Raw genomic sequence first — 21599 nt, 5'->3', positions numbered from 1 at the left:
TGCTTGTTGGGTCTTTTAGTTTTTTAGAAAAAATTAAGATAATTTTTGTTGAAATTACTCTTAAAACTCTGACAAGTTTTTGATTATTGTTGCTCTAAACTCTGAAGATATTTTGAATTGATGAAGAAGCTGTATAGGGTTTAATGCTTTTTAAGATAAACTTATTTTCATACCGAGCTCATAATTTTGTGGGCATTGAAGCTAGTTTCCCTCTTTGTGCATATTTAGCGATTGGTTTCAAATATCTGTCTTTTGCTATGCCTTTATTGATAAAATAAAATCAAATAATTAGACATTCTACTCTACAATTGTACAATTATAATGTCACTTATCTAAGTAAATATATGCAAATTGGTTCAACTTCAAGAATTTTGTACATAGTCTATTTATCAATTATGTTAACATAAAAAAATAAAAAATGTAAAAGAAGATGAGAGATAATTTTCTAATTTTGTACTTTAAATTAATTACTATTTTTTAAAAAACTTTCATATACTAAAAGAAATACAATATAATAGTATTATTTTATGTTTAAGTGGAGTATCAAAATATATATTTTATTTAAATTTTTTTTCTAAAGTTATTTTTAGATAAATGTAAGATTTTTTAAATACAATTCTAGTAAACTAGTATGCCTAGAAATATAGGTAAAGTATGCCCAAAAGGTATCATATTATATTATATTAAATACTAAACTATTATTATATAATGTAATCAATTTAAAACTATTATTAAGATATTATTATATTATTATATTTCTATTAAATTCTTCAACAAAGCAAAACCAAATTATTAAGACTAATTATTATTATTATATTCATATTTTTATATTGTTATAATATTAGATTGACATAATTAGGAAGTTAATTATTAGTGTGATGTAGATAGAAAGGAGAATAAGTGAAATATTTTTTTCTTTTCATTTTTAAGTGTCATAAAAATGTTAAATTTAATGCTTCTAGTTTTTATTAACACCTTCGGCATAATTATATTATTATGTTGTAATTAATATTAAATTATTGTTATATTATGATATTGTAATAATAATTTATTATTATTAAGATTACTGTTTTTTTATAGTTTATTTCTATTGAACTCTTCACTAAAGCAAAAAAATATATTAAAAATAATAGTTATTATTATTATATCATTTCTTTATATTATTATTATTATACCATATCTTTAAATTATTATTATTACTATAATTTTTTTTTCGAATAAAGGGGTAAAAACTTCATTGATAATTAGAAACAAGAATTACAAAAGAAAACCAGAGCCTCAAAGCCCCAAAAAAGAACCACAAGCCCAAACAAAGATCAACCAACTTCATAACTATCCATATCCTCAACAAAGATCTTATGCAAGTCTTGATAGTAATATGGGGAGATGCTCCTAACCCTCAACTTTCCAATCATCACCATGTTCTGAAGCCCACTTAGACAAATAATCAGCTGCTCTATTCCATTCACAAGGAATGTGGATGAAAGACACCTTCTCCATGATAACACTAATTTGTAGAATTTGGTTAACAATCCTTGCCAGCTGTCAATTAATCCTACTCACCTTCTGCTCAATCAACAAGTTAATAAACCTTCCACCACCTCAACTCAAAAGCACGCTCCAATGCATAGAAAATTGCTAATCCCTCCATAAAATTATTAGACTACTACCTTTTATGCACTGAAAAGAAGAAAACCACCTCCCCATACTATCCCTACCAACAAGATCTGGATTACCCCTAGAGGAGCCATTGGTGTTAATCTTGATGGACTCATCTTGAGGGGGCATCCACCTTCCCACCCTTTGAACCTTTTTCATAGCACGTCTACCTCTTCTGACACAAGTTGAGACGAGAGACATCTCTTGCAAACCCAACCTACTCACAATATCGGCCTCTCCTCTATCTAGAGGAAAATTTACCTCACATTTAGCTTCCATCGTCTTCCGAATCATTCCAATGATTCTATTCCACACTTGCTGAACTAACAGTCTGACTTTTCTAAAGATCCTCCTATTCCTCTCTAGCCAAATCTGCCAAAGTATGAAAATAGGCCCGATGTGCTAGACAGTCTGGGGAAAAGAGGACAAAATAGGAAGGCTGCCCAAATTGCTCGAACACAAGGGTGCTTCCACACCCCCACCAGTAATGTCATATTAGCAGCGAGAAAGGACATCTGAAGAACAGGTGTAAAGAATCCTCCTCCCCATTACCACACTAAACACAAATGGAAGGCCCAAGGAAGCCACGCTTGTGAATATTATCCCATGTTAGACATCTATTCAAAGCCAAAGTCCAAGCAAAACAGTTACACTTCGGCCCAGAGAAATTATTCCACACATATTTCCACCAATGCACCTCCCTCCTCTCCAATCTACGAGACAACAACTCCTGGTACCCATTGGCCACAATAAAGACGCCCTTAGGATTCGAGGACCAAGCAAGTCTATCCCTATCTTTAAGGGAACTACAATGTCTACTCGCCAAAATGCCATGTAGCTCAGCACAATCTTCATCCATACTAACAACCAACCATTCATTAGGAACCTTCCACCGCTCCAACTCCAAACGCCCACACCTATAAACAGCCTTAAAGTCACTCACTCTAGACCACCCTGCCTCCAGGAACCTCTGGCAAAGATTCCCAAGGTTAGGAAACTGATCAATGATTGGGGGGGGTATCCATCCCAAAAGTCGAACCAGAAAAGCACCTCTTCCCCCTTCTTACATATCCAAAAAAATCTTTCCTTTATAAGTGCAACCCCTTTCTTGAGAGTGCTCCAAATTGTTGAGCCTTTTTCGGCAAGTAGATATCTTGGAATTTCCTCCCTCGGGATCCTTTGCATATACTTGTTAGACAAAATCCTAGCCCAGCCTCGATCCTATTCAACACACCACCTCCAGTACAATTTAGCCGCCAAAGCTTCCCCAAATAAAGCAGACTGCCTTAAGACAAGCCTACTCGACTGTTTCGGGCTACACACCAAGTCCCAATTGACAAGGCACCATTAATAGGAGGACATGTTGCCATAAGAATTGCCTTGCTAGAGAATCCAATCCCTTCACAAACCACTTAGGGGCCACTTGGAGCATACACCGATAAATCAGAAGAGCCTGAATTACCGACTGGATCAGTTGAACCCGCCCAGCAAAGGATAACCATCTGTTATTCCAATGTTCAATCTTCATGCGAAATTTGTCCAAGATACCCTGCCACGAGTCCCTGGGAGGATTACCAATAGAGATAGGAGTACCCAGGTAAGTCAAGGGAAGAGAATCGACCTAGAATCTCAAGATATGAGCAATCCTCCTCTGAATAGTTCCAGGTGTGTTGAAGAAGAGGATGAAAGATTTACCCTCATTGATTAACTGGCTTGAAGCAGCAAGATAAACATCCAAAACTTTACGTAGATTTATAACTTCTCTGATCTGAACTAGTCCCATCAGGGTCGTGTCATCAACAAACTGCAAATGGGACTGAAGAGGCATGTCATTACCCCAACTCCAACCTTGAATAATACTTAGACCCACATTATGCTTAATCAACCTCCCCAGACCCTCAGCCAAAAGAATGAATAAGTACGAGGAGAGAGGGTCCCCCTGACGATGACCCCTAGATGCACCTAACAACTCAGTATGATCTCCATTAATTAGCACAGAGAAAGAGGTAGACAAAACACAACTCATTACCCATTGGACCCATTCATCAGCGAAGCCAAAAGCCCTAAGAATCTTTTGGAGAAAGGACCAACAGACTATCATATGCCTTTGCCATATCTATCTTAATAAACATAGCTTTTTCCTTGGAGGTTGCCATAGAATGAATGGTCTCAGTAGCAATGACCACAACATCCAAGATTTAGCGACCCTCCACGAACCCACTCTGCTCCTCAGAAATGACATCCCCAAGCCAATTCTTCAACCTTTCTAGTATCGACTTAGAAATGATCTTGTAAATCACATTACAAAGAGAGATAGGGCGAAACCGGCCTAGCCCCATCACACTTGGGGATGAGTGCAATGAAAGTCGCATTCAAAGCACAAAGCATTTGCTTATTCCTCTGAGACTTTGGGACCACCTCCAATAAGTCCAATTTGATAATATCCCAAAAATCTTGATAGAACTCAATCGGAAACCCATTCAGTCCAGGAGCTTTCCCTTTCCTCATGTGAAAAACATTACAAAGCCACATCAACTAAAACTTGAAGGAATGATTTTTTAAGATACAAAAATGAGAAACATTAAATTTGATTGGCCAATGATCAGATCCTTTGCAATCTAAAATCTCAGAATTAATAACCCAGTTATCACTCATCCAATATTAAGAGACTAGTCTTTCTGCAATAGCCTCCTCTTCACGCCTTCTATCGTTCCAAGTAAATAATCTATTAGAAGGCTTAACATCCACAACCCTCAGGAACTCAATATTATCCCTTAGAAGCTCAACAGAAGCATCAATCCTAACATTACCACCCCTTTTTTCACCAAGGCTGGAGATTGCATTAAAATCCCTTGCACTTATTCAAGGACCTAAAGGGGGAAGAGATCGAACATATCTTATATGAGACCAGAGCACAAAGATTCCAACAATATCTAAAGGAGCATAAACATTGGTGAAGAGAATCTTTTCTGCAGATTCACAACTAATAGCAACCATTGAGATAAAAGACCTGCTAGAAATCCACCAGAAAGGAACAATATTTCGAGGGTCCCAGAGACAGGCCAAACCTCCTTAATTACTTTGAGCCTCAATACATTACTTTGAGCCTCAATACACTGACAATGAATTCGATCCCAAATTCTACTTGCCTTACTTAACATATCATCCACAGATAAATTCGTTCCCTAGATAAACACCCCATCAGGAACATGAGATCCAATCGACTCCCAAATAGACTTTTGTCTAGGGATGCTATCAACCCTCTAACATTCCAAGATAGAATAGTCATTTTTGAGAAGGAGAGAAGTGGCAATCAATGGTCTTTATAGAGCCAGATTCCACCCAAGTCTCACCAATCAAATTAACCCTTCTTGATCTTTCTTCCTACTCTTTGTAGCAAGAGACCTTTCAGGAGCATCTTTCTTTATAACCTTTAGATATAGTCAACACTAGGAACTTGTGAGAAACCTTTCGCAACAAGCCGAGCCTTATACTTATCCACACTACCATCCATTGCAAACTTGGTCTGATATATTGAGTTACATTGAACCATCTTTCTCCCCTTAGGGAGACGGCCTAACTCCCAACTATTGTTCCTCATCAAGGAACTATACTCTTCCTCTATAGCTAAGTCCCACTCAAAAGCCCTGCTGCTTCCTGAAATGTCTATGGATTAGAAGAAAATGCAATGTAATCATGTGGAAGCTCCTGATGCTGTGATCGAGTCCTCTAAGTATGTGAAGGATCCCCAACAAGAGAACTTGTTGACTCAAGTGTTTGTCGAGCCCAAAGAGGTCTAGGAGAAGATGGAGGACAAGTTTCCTCAACTGTAAGTGGACCTTGCGAGTCAAAGTTGAGGGAGTATCATCATCTGAGTCACTATCATCACTATCCACAATGGAGGAAGGTGGAGGAGGAAGTGAGGCCAATCTATGAGAGCTTTTCTCAAAGTGAACACTCCTCTCAATGAATATCTCATGCCTTGCGTTTCTGCATAGGAATACGAGACCGTGTTGTACACCCAAAGACTCAAAAATGTCTCACAATCGGTTTTCTACCACACCAAGCCTCAAAAGGAGTGAAGCCCTTCAAATATTTGTGGGGAACTTGGTTTTGGATGTGTGTGGCGCAACTGATAGCCTCTGCCCAAAAAGATGGACCAAGAGAGCGAGCATGAATCATGCAGCTAGCCATCTCCTTGAGGGTTCTATTCTTCCTTTCCATAACACCATTCTGTTGTGGAGTGTAGGCAGCTCAATGTTGAAGATCAATCCCCTCAAGAGTATAATATTCCTCAAGTCCATTGTCTATGCGAAGGATCTTGATTAACTTCCCTAATTGCTTCTCCACATGAGCCTTGAAGGATAGAAATATATCAAACACTTCACTCTTGTGTACAAGAAATTAGAACCAAGTGAAGCGAGAGTAGTCGTCAATGAAGGTGAGAACATAGCAGGCCTTGCTAAATGAAGGTATTGGAAATAAACTTGCTACATCATTGTGAACAATTTGAAGAACTTCTAAAGCTCTCCAAGATTTCTCCTTATCAAACTTCTCTTCAAGATGCTTGCCCATGGAAGACCCTGAACATACACCCTTTGAAAAAATGATTTGAGGTAGACCTGTGACCATGTCCTTAGAGCTAAGCTATTGAAGATAGCGGTAGTTGAGTTGACCAAACTGCTCATGACATAGCTTACTTTCTGAATCTGAATGAGTGAGCAAGGCCATGGAAGGAGATCAAGGCACAAAGTGGGAGAATGAATAAAGACGTGAATTGTGATTGGCTTGTCCCATTGCTACCAAGGTGTCATTCTCAAGTTCTTTTACCACAACTAAATCAGGTGTGAACTCAACTTTCTTCCCATTCCCATAGTGAGTGATTTGGTAGATAGAGAGAAGGTTGGTGGTCAAGTTAGGAACATAGAGAACATTCTCAAATGTTCCATCATCCATGGCAACCTAACCTTTCCATTCAACCTCCAGTTGTGTATCATCACTAATGAAAATTTGAGGTACCTTCGATGGCTCCGATCAAAATAATGCTCCTTTGTAGAACCCATGTGATACGAGGTACCCGAGTCAAGTATCCACTGCCGTGAAGAAACTGTTTTAGCCACAAATGCTTGCCTTTTTCCCTTTGACTGAGAGGATGTGGAAGGAGATGATTCCTTCTTCTTGTAGACAGATGACAAATTGATATTGTTCTTCTTAATGATGTTTGTCAACTCATCAATTTGCTTGGTGTGGAAATGATGCTCATCATGACCATTTTTCTTCCAATATTCACAAGGTGGTCACTCCTTAGGTGTGTACCCCTTCTTGGAAGATGATGAAGAATTGCCTTTCTGTGGAGAGGATGATTGTGGTCTATCTTGTTGTGGCTTTGACTACTTTTGGTTCTTGCCTTTCGCTTGATTCCTTTGATTCCCTTGATTTTCCACCAAAGCCTTGGACTTTGAAGGCTTGAGAATCCCCATCCCGATCAACTTTGATTGCTCAAGTATCAACATCTCTGTGAATGCATCAAATGATGGTGGAGTGAATGAGACACTTAAAGTCAATTGATGGGTATGAAAGCTAGAAACGAAAGCTAATGCATACTCTGATGGAAGCTTGTCCAACAAGTTGTAAACCAATTGAGCATCCTTCTTGTTGGTGTAAATAATTATTCATGTTGGATATTATTACACCTTACTTAAGTTTACTTAGGAAATGCATTTCATAGTAGTTTGGGTATGAGACACTTGGGTGTTTGTGCCACATTGAGATAGTGTGTAGGAGAATTTCCACCATTTATGGTGTGATCTTGTTACTACTCTATCATATCCACTTATTGTGGAGTGATAATTCCACCTTCGGTGGGTGATCCACCTCATGTGAAATATTTTATTGTTTCTCCTACCTACCACACCTATTTCCTACCTACCCTTGTTTCTTATTGAGCCACATGTCAGGTTTGTGTGCTCACATATCCATATTGCCTTGCCTATATATGCAGGCTCATCTACATTGTATGTAATTGATTAACGATTGATGATCCAATTGATCACATTTTGCATCTTGATAGAATACAGTTTATTTCTATCATCTATTTTGTTCTCTCTTATTTGTTCTTTCCATTGCCTCTAGATCTTGGCAAAATCTCAAATGGTATCAGAGCCATTGGAGTGTCATTGGTTTGCCAATTGAGAGAAATTTGATGCTATTTGGGGTTGTGTATTTTGGAGCTTTCTATTGCAAGTTATTATTGAAGCCTGATGGGTCAAATCTGAGATTATCGTTGGATTGAGGAGGTCCAAAAAAGTCAGTTTTACCTTTTGTTTCATCAAATCGGACTTTGAAGGCCAAATCTAAACACATTTGAAGTTTGAAGCTGCGACATAAATGTTCTAGAAATTATAATTTTGCAGGCAATTTCAAATAGTGATATCTCACTCATCCGGATCCTTTTTTCGAGCAATTTTTTTTTTGTTTTGGGGTAGAATTTCATGATCTGTACAGTGGTGTTGGAGTTTTCTGATTTCGGATACAGGTTTTTCTGAAATCGTGAAATCCCGATTTTTACAACTTTGGAGGCTTCGTTTGGGCTCATATAGACTCCTTTTCAGGTGCCTTTTTTTTGAAAGTGCATAATTTTTTGTCTACTTTTATAATCTGCCATTTGTTTGCAGTGATTTTAAGTAGAAATTGTACTTTCAGTATTTGTTTGTTTTTTGACCTATTTGGTACTTGTATTTTGCTTAGATCTCAGTTTAGATCACTAGCAGTATTTGTTGAAGTCTCTTATATCTCATTTTGAGAAGTTGTAAAATTGAAATCAGAAGTCCACCTTGCCTTGTTTTGCAAGTGGCCCATTGTACACGCACTAAGTATAAAGTACCAAATCATTATTTTTTTGGGGGGGTTACTTTGATTGAGTGAATTTGGGGGGGTGTCTTTTGTGCTCTTGCGTTCCTTCCTTTTTGCTGCTATAGGTTTTTCTAAGTTTCCTCTCTTAACTCCTCATAATTATGCTACTTAGAAAATTGATGCATGGATTAAACTTATGGAAAAATGACTAACTCATTATATTGATGGAACTATTGTTGCTCCTGTTGATCCTAAGGCTGATCCTGTTGGTCACTTAGATTGGCTCACTAAAAATATCAGACAATTGGTACCTTAAGAAAGTATGTATTAAAGGATCTCATTTTCCATATTGAGAAATGTACTCTAATCAAGGATGCTTGGCAAGCTACACAATGCCTACATTTGATGCTTTCATCGAAATCTTGATGATGGAACAAACTAAGTTGATAAGCATGGGCATTCTTAAGACTTCTAAGTCTCAAGCATTAGTGGCAAATCAAGGGAACAAAGGAAATCAAGGAAAGGACAACTCCAACAAGAAGAAATGGCAATCAAATCCTAAGGACAAAGCACCATCTTCTCCACAACAAGGGGATTCATCCTCTTCCAAGAGGGATAATTCACCAAAGAGAGAGAAACCTACTCGTGCCTATTGTAAAAAGTTTGGTCATGAGGAGCGTCGTTGCCATTCTAAGAAGATTGATGAGCTCACACATATCCTCAAAAAGCATAACATTGATTTGCCTAATATCTACAAGAAGGATGATTCATCAACTTCCACTTCCACACATTTAAAAGGGAAAGGGCAAGCATTCATGGCTTCTACAAGTGGGAAGACTCACTCTTTTGGGATAAGAAAAGGAAAAGCTCTTTGTGCTACTACAAGTCATTATTTAGGGAGATGACTTCTAGATTCAGGGGCTTCTCATCATATGGCATCTTTGCAGTCTATGTTCTCTACATTTGAGCCTTGCACCATGCCACATATTTTGATGGGCAATCATACATACATGGATGTGATGGGAAAGGATCTATTGCCATTAGGGATAAATCCTTCAATGATGTGTTGTGTGTACCCCATTTGACAAACAATATCCTTTCCATCTATCAAATCACACATGGTGCAACTAAGAGAATTATGGAGTTCACACCTAAGTCAGTTTTCATTAGAGACTTGGAGACTAGAGTCATCATTGCGACTGGGGTGGTTGATCATGCATCTCGGTTATACTCCTTTTCAGATTTTGTTGATGATGATGATTTCACATATGATGCTTCTACACATGATGATCACACTTCTTGTGATCATTCAGATTTTGAGGAGAACTTTGGGTACTTGAACTTGGGGGGATTCTCACATGTGACCCCGTTCTTGAATCTTGTGTTTCATCTTCTCCTATTGATATCACATCACCTATTGCACCTAATGATGCAGATAGTGCGACAATTTTGCCTTCATGTGATTCAGTGCAACAAGTTATATCTTGTCTTCCAGCTTCAGATTCGTGGGATGATTACTTGATAGACATTGCGGGTTTATTTGTGGAATCCTACATTGGAGATTTGGGAGACATCATTGATGATATTCATCTTGTCTTTCATGAAGATGATCCTTCTTTGATTGTTGCGAGGGAACACTCTGACCCTCTTGTTCATTCTCTACATGATCATTCTTTCAAAGTTGACATGATTGTGGATACTTATGCACAACAGCTGGAGGAGGTCTCTTTATGTTTAGAGGAGACATGTGAGTCTTTGGGACTTGTTCTACATTCATCTCCACTAGATCTTGGAGTACATTTTTCAGCAGTGTGGACCAGTTTACTACCTTTGGAGGAGGTATCTTTCAGCATCGACATGGGGACACTTGAGCAGTTTTTCAGAGATTCCATTCATCATGAGTTTTTTTCACACATCTTCCCTTCATGATTGGGGAGACTTCATGGATACACCTTTGGTTTTGTTTCTTCCTAAGGGGAAGAATGTTATTCGACGTTCGTGCAACAGTTTCTTCATACATCATCGAGCTTCTATCATTGGTGCAGATTCTACATTGAGGGGGGGCTTCTTAGCTTCTCTTCTTCTCTCATATGGGGGGGACTTTTTCCTCACATGGGGTTTTGTTCCTCACATACTTCTATGAGAGTTCTCTTGTATAGATATCATCTCTCTTTTGGGGGAGGGTTTTTTCCTATTGGGTTTTTCTCTCTTTCCTCGCTTTGTGAGAGATTTCATTGCATTGGTTTGCATGCATTTGCATTTGTACATGGGTACCTAACATGGCCTTCTAGTCAGGACCCATCTTGCATTGCTTAGTTGCATTGTAGACTTAAGTGCATTCCCCTAAGTTGCGCTTAGGTGTAAATAATTATTCATGTTGGATATTATTGCACCTTACTTAAGTTTACTTAGGAAATGCATTTCATAGTAGTTTGGGTATGAGACACTTGGGTGTTTGTGCCACATTGGGATAGTGTGTGTAGGAGAATTTCCACCTTTTATGGTGTGATCTTGTTACTACTCTATTATATCCACTTATTGTGGAGTGATAATTCCACCTTCGGTGGGTGATCCACCTCATGTGGAATATTTTATTGTTTCTCCTACCTACCACGCCTATTTCCTACATAACCTTGTTTCTTATTGAGCCACATGTCATGTTTGTGTGCTCACATATCTATATTGCCTTGCCTATATATGCAGGCTCATCTACATTGTATGTAATTGATTAACGATTGATGATCCAATTGATCACATTTTGCATCTTGATAGAATACAGTTTATTCCTATCATCTATTTTGTTCTTTTTTATTTGTGCTTTCCATTGCCTCTAGATCTTGGCAAAATCTCACACTTCTTGTCAATGCCGGAATCCTTAAGCTTTTCTCTTAGCTTAGTTGCTTTCATGACATAATCTTGGATTGAATCAAAATAATTGGGATCCAATATTGTGAGTTCACTATCAAGATTGTAGCCTCTAATCTCGTCAACTTGGCCATACAATTTTTCAAATACATCCCAGGCCTCTTTAATTGTAGTATATTTATCAATACGAAAAATGAGGTCATCTGATACATACGTCCTCAAAGTTCCAAGAGCAATAGAATTTTTAGTGAGCCATTCCATGTGAGGATTAGGATCAACTTTAGGATCTACTGGTGTTGTTATTGTTCCATTTATATAATGAACGAGTCATTTTTTCATTAGCTTACTCCATGCTTTAATTTTCCATGATGCATAATTATGTGGAGTTAAAAGTGGAAATTTAGGTGAACCCTTAGCAACAAAATGAAAGAGAAAAAGATAGAGAAAGGTACAATCACATAAGATACCCCCCTAAATTCACTCAATCAAAGAAGCCCCCATAAAATGACGATTTGACACTTTATAACTAGTGCGTATACAATGGCCACTTGCAAACAAGGGTAAAGTGGACTTCTGATTTCAACTTACAATTGCCTCATATAGGCTATAAGAGACTCAAAACCAATAATGCAAGAGATCTAAACTGAGATCCAAATAAATTACAAGTACCAAATAGGCCAAAAAAGATTAAATTTTGAAAGTACAATTTCTACTCAAATTGGTGAAAAACTAATAGCACCATGTGAAAGAAGACAAAAAATTATGCACTTAAAAAAAAATCACACCTGAAAAGGAGGTCGTATGAGCCCGAACGATTCTCGAGAAGTTGTAGAATCGAGGATTGAACATGTACAATTGTGAAAAATTGAAAATTTGAAAAATTTGTCTACCAAAATTAAAAAACTAACCACACCACTGCAAAGAGCACTAAAAATTAAGCCAAATAAAAAAATATTGCACTTAAAGAGGCTTCAAAATGACTAAGATATGAGCCTTTTAAGTTGGACTGCAAAGTCAAAAAGCTCAATGGTAAGGGGTCCAATTTTTTTCAAGAAGTGCTGATGTTAGTAAAACATTGGCTTAAATTTGACAATCGTATGATTGTCGCGCCAAAAAAACCTCCTTGCCTATGTGGCAGTCTGTATCATACAGAGTAATGACGTTGCCCAATGAAAGAGTGACACGTGGCTGGATTACATGGCAGGTACAAACCATAAAGATGAAACTGAAGTAGCACCTATGTAGTGATACCACCTACTAATTTGTCGTCTTGCTGATGTGGGAAACAACTATGCGATGACGTGTCCAGTTGCTACTAATAAGAGAGTGCTAAGTTGCAAAGAGGGACGTCACGTGGGCGAATACTTGTGTGTCGCATGGCAGCTTGATTGGCAGTTGGCTGGTGATGGCCCAGGTGGCGGTTTCTCGACGGAGGAGTACAACGTTGTGCAGTGGCCAGTGGTGGAGAATTCCGATAGTGGGTGGAGGCGTCAGAGCAAGGAGAAGCGCCAAGTAGAAGCTTAGCCGGTGGTGGCGCGAGCGACGTTGCCAAAAGAGTGAGCAACATCAACGGTGGAGTGAGCAATATCGGCGGTGGACTGAGCAACACCAACGATGGAGTGAGCGACAAGCGAGGGAGTGAGTAACGCTGGTGGGAGAACTAAGCATGGGTCGGTAGGAAAAGGGCCAACAAGACCTGTATATAGGTACATAAACTCGTACAACCCAATAGGGGAAATTTTTCCTCCGATGCCTCGAAATTAACTTTCACCAAAAATAGGCAAATTTATACTCAAAATTCATGGAAATAGTCTCTTAGACTCGAAGGTGAGGTCGAAATTGATATAGGATGCCTCCAAATTGCATCGCTCCTGAAATTTAAAAATCAAACACACCAAGATGTCTCCAAAAAGACTACTCAATGAATCCCCAATGGCTTTGATACCATGTAAGGATTTGTCAAATATAACCAAGATCTAGAGCACAATGAATAACACAAACGAGAGAGACAAAAGATTGATAAGAACAAACTGTATTCTCATCAAGATACAAAATGTGATCAATTGGATAAACCATACAATGAAGATGAGCTTGCTTTTAAAGGCAACAAAATATGGATATGTGAGCACATGATCATGACATGTGGCCCAATGAGAAACAAGGGTAGGTAAATATTCCGCAAGAGGTGGATCACCCACTGAAGGTGGAATGTGACAACAAGATAAGACCACAAAAGGTGGAATTTCTCCTACAAGCAACTTTCCTATGTGCACACTTTCATAAGTGTCTCATATGCAAACTACTATGAGATGCATTATCGTAAGTCAGCTTAAGTAAAGTGTGATTATGAGACATAATTTACACCAATATTGACATTGTCGCGGAGGCTAGCGCGACCCTCGGGGTCAATTTAGCGAAAAAACTTTTAGTAATGTTGATCCATTTGGAAGGTGACTCATAGGTTATCACTAATGTGATCATTCAGGATGACTTAGACAATTGGAAGATTGACAAGGTAGTGAAGGCAACTTGAGAACTTCTAAATTCATTCAAGGAGTTCAAAATCTCGCACATTCACTGATTGGGTAATACGAAGGCAAACATACTCTCAAAGTAGGTGGTGGAGTTAAATGTGGAGATTGAAGAAAAGATTTGGATACATCGCCTTGATGACAGGGTGGAAGTTGGGTTGGCCTTGGTGGATGGTACGCAAGTAGTACCTTTGGACATTTATGTTCCTAAGCAGGATGCCACTATTTTTTACTTTGAGCAATGTGTGGAGTTTTGTTAGGTGCTGTGCTTTGTGGAGTTTGTTTGGCGTGCTGGTGAAGATTGTGGTGTGCTATGGGTTTTGCATGTTTGTTGGAGTGTGTGGAGTAGGTGGTTAGCAAAATGCAGACCAATTTCTCCTTGTAGTCTCTTAAGCCAATGTGGCTTTTTAGAGCAACGCAACAATGGATAGGTTGAAGAGAGTTTTCAAATTTAAAGATGACGAGTTCATGCATTGGGTGTTTGTGGTGCTTGGGGAGTCCTTTTTGAGTGTGTTTCATTGTTATCGAACCAATACATAAACATTACTTCTATGTTCAATGCATGGTGTTTAAAACTTTGTTTGAAGGATGAAGTCTTTTGGCTTGTCTCACTTTGCGTTTAAGAGGAATGGTGTTTGGGATTGACGTTGTTTCTAATGCTTGCTTGGTCTAGTGAAGGTTTAGTGTCTCTTAGGGGTGATTGGCTTCATGTTGGGGAGGCTATTCCCCCTTTGTGCCCCTTCTTCTTATGGGGTGCGGACCAGGACAAGGAGATTTGCAGAGCGATGACCTAAATTGGGCTTTAGGAGATCAATAACTTTTTGCATACGGTGGAGAATCGTGTGTGTAGAGAGGAGTTGGCGGTGGCTTCACAGGGAGTATTAGGTCTTCAGAAGATGCCGAGGAGGATGTGTGGTTGCTCATTGGGCTCATAGAGTGCAAAGCGGTCAAAGGTGACAAAGGGAGTGTGTGTGTCATCTAGTGGAGGGGTCAGAGCAAAGGCTTCCTCATTGGGTCATGATGCTTGAGCTAGCCTAATCTCTCGCTAGTTTTGGTATGTCACTATGAGATAGTGTAGTCTTTTTGGTCTTTGTCTCTTTGGTTGCCTGTGCACATTGTAATGGTTAGGTATTGGGTGGCCTCCATGACTAGTTTACTATTTTGTTGTCAAGACCAGAGGTGGAGCTACCGTCTTATTTTTCCGTGTGGGTAGTCTGTTAGTTGGGGCTCTACTACAGTTGGGTTGATGAATTTAGAGATATTTGTTTGTAGTTAAGCTACTTTTACTTATTAATAAAATGAACTTTTACCCATCAAAAAATAATAAATATTCTTTGAAAAATCTAATCTTCTTATTACATCAAAGTAATTTACAACTTTAAAAAATCATTTAAATTAAATATTCTATTAAAAATCTCTCTTTCTTTCATTGAAGTAATCTACAACTTTTAAAAATTATTAAAATAAAAAACTATATAACTTAATTATAGGCAATTAATAAAATATTTGTAAAGCCATTTCATAATACAATCTTTATCCATTGCTGGCACCGGCTACGGAAAAAACTAAATAAAATACCTGGAGTTGAAGCAGCGGAAAATCATTTCAACAAGTTAAACATTGACGTGCATCAAATCTTAAGTTTTATTTGGTCGCCGGCATATCCATTCCTGAACATAGAGCCTACAACAGCTAAACGAAAAATCCATATTTATCCACGTTTACTAATAAAATGACGAGAAATCTAAAAATTTGTTTGAGTTGTTGAACAGTTCTGAAAAAAATAATAATCACAGCCGGAAGTAGTTGCAGCAGCTCTTGACCAAACAATTCTACGTATAACATTGAAACACAACAAATTCTCTCCCCACATATAAAAAGAGGAAAGCAAGACAGAAACTGGCCAGTGCTAATAACATCATGGCCGAATCAATGTCTGTAATTCTTTTGCTTCTGGTTTTAACGTCGTATAAAATGAGTTGTTTGCATGCACAAGATCTTCCTATTCTGATGCCCCATTACTACGAGAAAAGCTGTCCCTGTGCATTTCCCATCATAAGAAATGAGATGCACCTCGCTCTTCTCAAAGACCCTCGCATGGCCGCTTCTCTTCTTCGCCTTCAATTTCACGATTGCTTTGTTCAGGTACTTTCTTCTTCTTCTTCTTCTTTTAAGGTTCTTTTTCTTCTTCTTTTCTATTTCTCTGGTATAATTAGGAGAGAAAGTAAGTGTGAATGAAATGCAGGGCTGTGACGCATCTTTGCTTTTGGACGACACGCCAACATTACGAGGGGAGAAGACAGCCAATGCAAACATCAATTCTGCGAGAGGTTTTGACGTCATTGATTTGATTAAAACTAAACTGGAAAGTGAGTGCCCCGGCGTTGTTTCTTGCGCGGATATTATCACCATTGCTGCTCGGGATGCTGTACTGCTGGTATGCCCACTACTTTATTGTTGGTATGAGATTTTAACAGTTCGTGTAACATTCAAAATATTGTTTTTGAAATCAATTGTATATATTTATGAATTCGACATTTCAGATCATATTCAGCGATCAATTATCAAGCAGAGGTTTTGTATCACTTCTTACTTTCTGATGAGAGGAATCAACATTTCACATCACATATAGCGATTAAAGATATATTTTTCAGATCATACTTAGTAATTTATTAATCTATTATCAGGAAAAAGTTTTGTATCACTCTCCTGTTTCTGATGAGAGGAATTAAGGCTTCAGATCACTCATCAATTCATCGTCAAGAAGAAGTTTCGTATCACTTTTATGTTTCAAAACATATTCAATAATCCATCATCAGAAAGAGGTTTTGTATCACTCTTATGTTTCCATCATTAAAAAAAGGTTTTGTACCACCCTTATGTTTTGAATCATACTCAATGGTCTATCATTATACAAAACCTCTTCTTGATGATGGATCGTTGAGTGTGATTCAAAACGTAAGACTGACACGAAAACTCTTTTTCATGATGGATTGTTGAGTGTGATTCAAAACATTAGAGTGATACGAAACCTCTTCCTAATGATGGATATCTGTCTACATGAAACCTCCTCCCGGTGATGGATAGCTGTCTACATGAAACCTCCTCTTGGTGATGGATCATTGGAAGTGATTTGAAACATATGCGTGATACAAAATAGACTGATAAAAAACATCTTCTCGATGATCAATTGATGAGAGTGATACAAAACCTCTTTCTAATGATAAAATCTATAGTTTGTATAGTGATGGATCATTAGTGTGATTTGAAATGTAAGAGTGATATTTTTCTTAGTAATGGATCATTGAGTGTGATTTGGAATGTATGACACGAAACATCTTCTTGATGATGGATCATTGTCTACATGAAACCTCTCCCTGATGATGAATCACTAGATGTGATTTGAAATGTAAAAGTGATACAAAATAGAGTGCTACGAAGCCTCTTCCTGATAATAGATTGATGAGAGTGATACAAAACCTAATTCTTATGATAAAATTGTTGAATGTGATCTAAAACATTGATTCAAAAATATACACTATTAATTTCAGAATAACCTTATTATAAAAATTTAAACAATTAACTTTATATTCATGCAGAGTGGAGGGCCTTACTGGGAAGTATCTTTAGGCAGAAAGGACTCATCAACTGCAAGCTTCAATGATGCCAACAATAACATTCCAACACCAAATTCAAACTTACAGACTTTGATCACATCATTTCAGAAGCAGGGACTTTCAACTGTTGACATGGTGGCATTACTGGGTAAGCTAAAAGAGAAATTTGAATTTGTCAAGAATTTGATGTAAGTTGTATATTGATGTGTGCAAGGCAGTGCAGGTGGTCACACAATTGGGAACGCTCGATGCCAGAATATAAGGCCAAGAATTTATAATAACAGTGCAAGCATGGCTTTTTCTGAGCCACATCTATCTATGGTTAAAGCAGCGTGCCCTCCAAGTGGGAATGATAATGGTGTTTGGCCTCTGGATTTCCCAACTCCAATTTTGTTTGACAATTCTTATTATATAAACCTAGTGAGAGGATTGGGACTGCTCAACTCTGACCAGACACTTTATTCAGAAGGGAGTGAAACAAAAGAAATTGTTGAATCCTATGCACACGATCCTTTGGGATTTTGGAAGCAATTCTCTGAATCAATGGTGAAGATGAGTAACATAGTCGACCCTTTAACTTTTGTAACTGGTGAAGTTCGAAAGAATTGTCGCACAGTCAATGATCCACTTTAATGCTTCCATTTCATGGATGTTTATCAAAAAATTTCCCTATAACAACATATAGCTGAAGAGAAGAAATATCTTTTCATTTCAATCAAAGTTTGGTTTGAGATCTAAGAGGCTCTTGACTATTGAAATGAAGTTGAATCTTAATTTAGATAGTTAGTATGATTTTTCCATAGTCATAAATAGTTGTATACAAGCTTTTGGATAATGAATTGTATTTTTTTTTATTTCGACATTTGACTAGCACTTTATGATCCTAATTTAGATGTTAATTTTTCAATAACATAGAATTAGGCCATAGCCCAATAGACTATGTATTATCTAACATACATTTATGCTTAAAAATTCATAAATATACCCATTTATTTCTATATTACTTCATCCAAAACATTTTTGTATTACTTTAACATCTCTTATTTGTGTGTATTTAGATGGATTTATAGAAGTTTAATGGTAAAAAATATGTTTTCTATTACTTATTTTATGTTTATTTTGATGGGTTATTTTTATTGTAATGATTATTATAAGTAGTAAATTTTAAATTTAATTTGATTTTAGACATTGATATGCATGATTAGGAATTAGTTCTAATTCTTTGTTTATTTATTTATTATCTAGCTTAAATCTATAATTATAAAAGTGTCTTAGTTTAGTTCCACGAGCCTGTGAATGACCACAAAAGTAACAAATTAAAATTGTACTTGATCCAAGAGAACTCCTTCCAACTAGTTGTTATAGATTGACTTAAGCATGGAATGTCTTAGGTTGTGTATTAAGTGATGTTTAAAAGGACAAGTACTAATTTCATATAAGGATTAGAAAAATTATTAGAAAGCTCACATTCCAATTTGTATTATCACTCAAGAAGCATCACATATCATGAACATTGTGAACTATCAACTTAAATTAATGTCCTAGAAATCATTATATTTTTTGTTGTCTTCAAATATTTGCACCAAAATGTTGAATCAGTGATAGGGCTTGACCAAAGAAGAATATTCCTTAGAAAAATCTTGATTGTTGTTTAACACCACACCTTTTATGTAGTAGATTCTATACAATAAGGAATCAATTTCCAAACATCAATTTATACATATAGACCATTTCTGCATGCAAAGTTCAAATCTATGAACAAGAATAAAATTAAACTAGAACATCAAATGATAAAATCAATGACCCAAAAGTGTTAATTTGGTAAAAATTATCATATGTTTTCATCAAGTTTAGAGCTAATTATCATTATTTTTATCTATTTAAAATCAAGAATTTACTTTAATACATCAATCATAGCTCATTAATTCTAGGATTAAATGTTTGTCTTTGTTGATTAATTATTTATCCTCAATTATGTTAAAAACGTTATTTATTTTTCCTTTTTTATATTAGTGAATCTAATTGATCCTACACTCAATCAGATCTTGGCCTTCAAGTTTTATTACTAATATTTAATTTATTTTTTGAGATATGGTACTTCCTAGTTTTTTAAGATTTATATTAGTACTCATTTCCTTGTTTCATTAGTTTTATCCCTTTTAATGTTTGTGTTGATTTTATTTGAAAATATTACTACTATCCTACTTTACCTTTGAGAAAAATCTTCATCTCAATTCTAAAATGGGTCAAAGTTTAGCTCATTGTGAGATATTTGTCAACATGATTGATAAAAATCATAATGAGGAAAATGATTTTTATATGGTGTGCACTTGGAATAAATAGATAAGTATTATTATTATTTTTTTTTAATACTAATTTTCTCATGATGTCTCTAGTTTAGCTATTCTTGCTTCTCCTACATAGTTATTTTATTTAGAATTTATTTATTGGAAATCCCTTTGAATTATATATTTTTTAAGGCATCAACATTAACATTAGATCTTCAAGAGATTTACATGGTGTATCCTCCTCCTACCCAATTTTTTTTTCGATTAGTAATGGGCACTTTTTAAGGTACTGAAACACTATTGTTGTTCAAATCCGTGAGCACACCAGCCCAGTGAAAGTACCAAGCCTGCGAGCCTAGCGGCCTAGCGGGGATTTGAACCTTGGTGGCGGTTTCACTAAGCAAGTGTTTTAACCATTGTACTACATGGATCACCCCCTCCTCCTACCCAAGATTATTTATGCATTCACATCCCCTGTTTTCAATATTTATTACAATATTGCTACTAGTATGTAAACTATTAGTTAATGTCCTTCTTTTCGTCCCCACTCTACTTGTACCACCATCTATTTCTTATATTTCATTTACTAGTGCCATGCCTTCATTTTATGCTACTACCATCACACATTATTCTCATCCACTAATGTCCCACCTCCACACATTCACCCTTGTAACTTACTACCCTTTCCTCTTATCCTACCAGTACCATGTCTCTTAATGTTATGCTACTAGTTTCATAGCTTACAATCTCACACCTCCTTCTTACATTTTTAATAATCTTACAACTTACCAAACTCCTCCTTTTAGTGTCACAAATTTACTTCTCATTACTCATCCTTTTTAACCCCCAACATTATTTTTCATGTTTCCATCACCAATATTTGTATTTTCATCCTTGATATACTATTGCAAAATATTTTGATTAGGGAACAAGTTTGATGCCCACTTGATGCCATGACTAATAAATAGGCTACAAATGATTATGTTATAAAACAATCATAGTGTAGAGGGTGTCATGGTCTTCAAATCTTTAGTAGATTTTAGGTTTCCACACCAAAGTCCTCCTTTTAGTGTCATATATTTACTTCTCACTACTCATCTTTTTTTACCCCCAACACTATTTTTCAAGTTTTCATCACTAATATTTGTATTTTCAGATATACTATTGCAAAACATTTTGATTAGGGAACAAGGTTGATGCGATGAGTAATAAATAAGCTACAAATGATTATGTTATAAAACAATCATAGTGTAGAGGGTGTCATGGTCTTCAAATCTTTAGTAGATTTTAGGTTTCCACTAACATGTATAACTAAGCTATAGCCCAAAAGACTGTATTATCCAGCATATAATTATATCAGTTCAATTTTATATTGCACATGTAATCCAAAATATTTTAATATTACTTTAACATCTCTTATTTATATCTCCTTATTCCTTTTACACTTAAATAGGCTTATTGTTGTAGATCACGTTTTTCATTTTAAAAGAGAGATTAAATGATTAAATATTAGTCTCGTCATATTTATGTGTATTTAAAGATCGGTTGATATGTGTAATGGTGAATAATGTGTTACACTTTTCTATTTATTTTGGGCTCACATTAATTGGGTTGCCCCCTATGTAATCAATAGTGTATAAGTGGGTTTCAAATTAATTTTGGAAAATAAATTCATTGTTAAAATAGGGTAACTTATTACAAAAGTAAGTTTTTCAAAAGACTATGTAAATATGAGCTTTTTAATGCAACAATTTCCCTTCCTTCAACCATGGCGTGTCATCATTATA

The 21599-nt window shown here is 36.5% G+C and overlaps 1 protein-coding gene across 1 annotated transcript; it reads left to right on the top strand.

Moving 5' to 3' along the window:
• The first annotated feature begins 15818 nt into the window (after positions 1 to 15818).
• On the top strand, positions 15819 to 18386 carry LOC131072929 (peroxidase 11). Its single transcript, XM_058009236.2, has 4 exons — positions 15819 to 16052; positions 16153 to 16344; positions 17507 to 17672; positions 17748 to 18386. The coding sequence occupies exons 1-4, from the start codon at positions 15828 to 15830 to the stop codon at positions 18155 to 18157; spliced, it is 993 nt and encodes a 330-aa protein (XP_057865219.2). The 5' UTR covers positions 15819 to 15827; the 3' UTR covers positions 18158 to 18386.
• Positions 18387 to 21599: the final 3213 nt, after the last annotated feature.

Source organism: Cryptomeria japonica, chromosome 3 (genome assembly GCF_030272615.1).
Source record: "Cryptomeria japonica chromosome 3, Sugi_1.0, whole genome shotgun sequence".
NCBI classification, from domain to species: domain Eukaryota; kingdom Viridiplantae; phylum Streptophyta; class Pinopsida; order Cupressales; family Cupressaceae; genus Cryptomeria; species Cryptomeria japonica.
The sequence above is the reverse complement of the archived record's forward strand: the minus strand, read 5'-3'. Positions and strand labels throughout refer to the sequence as shown.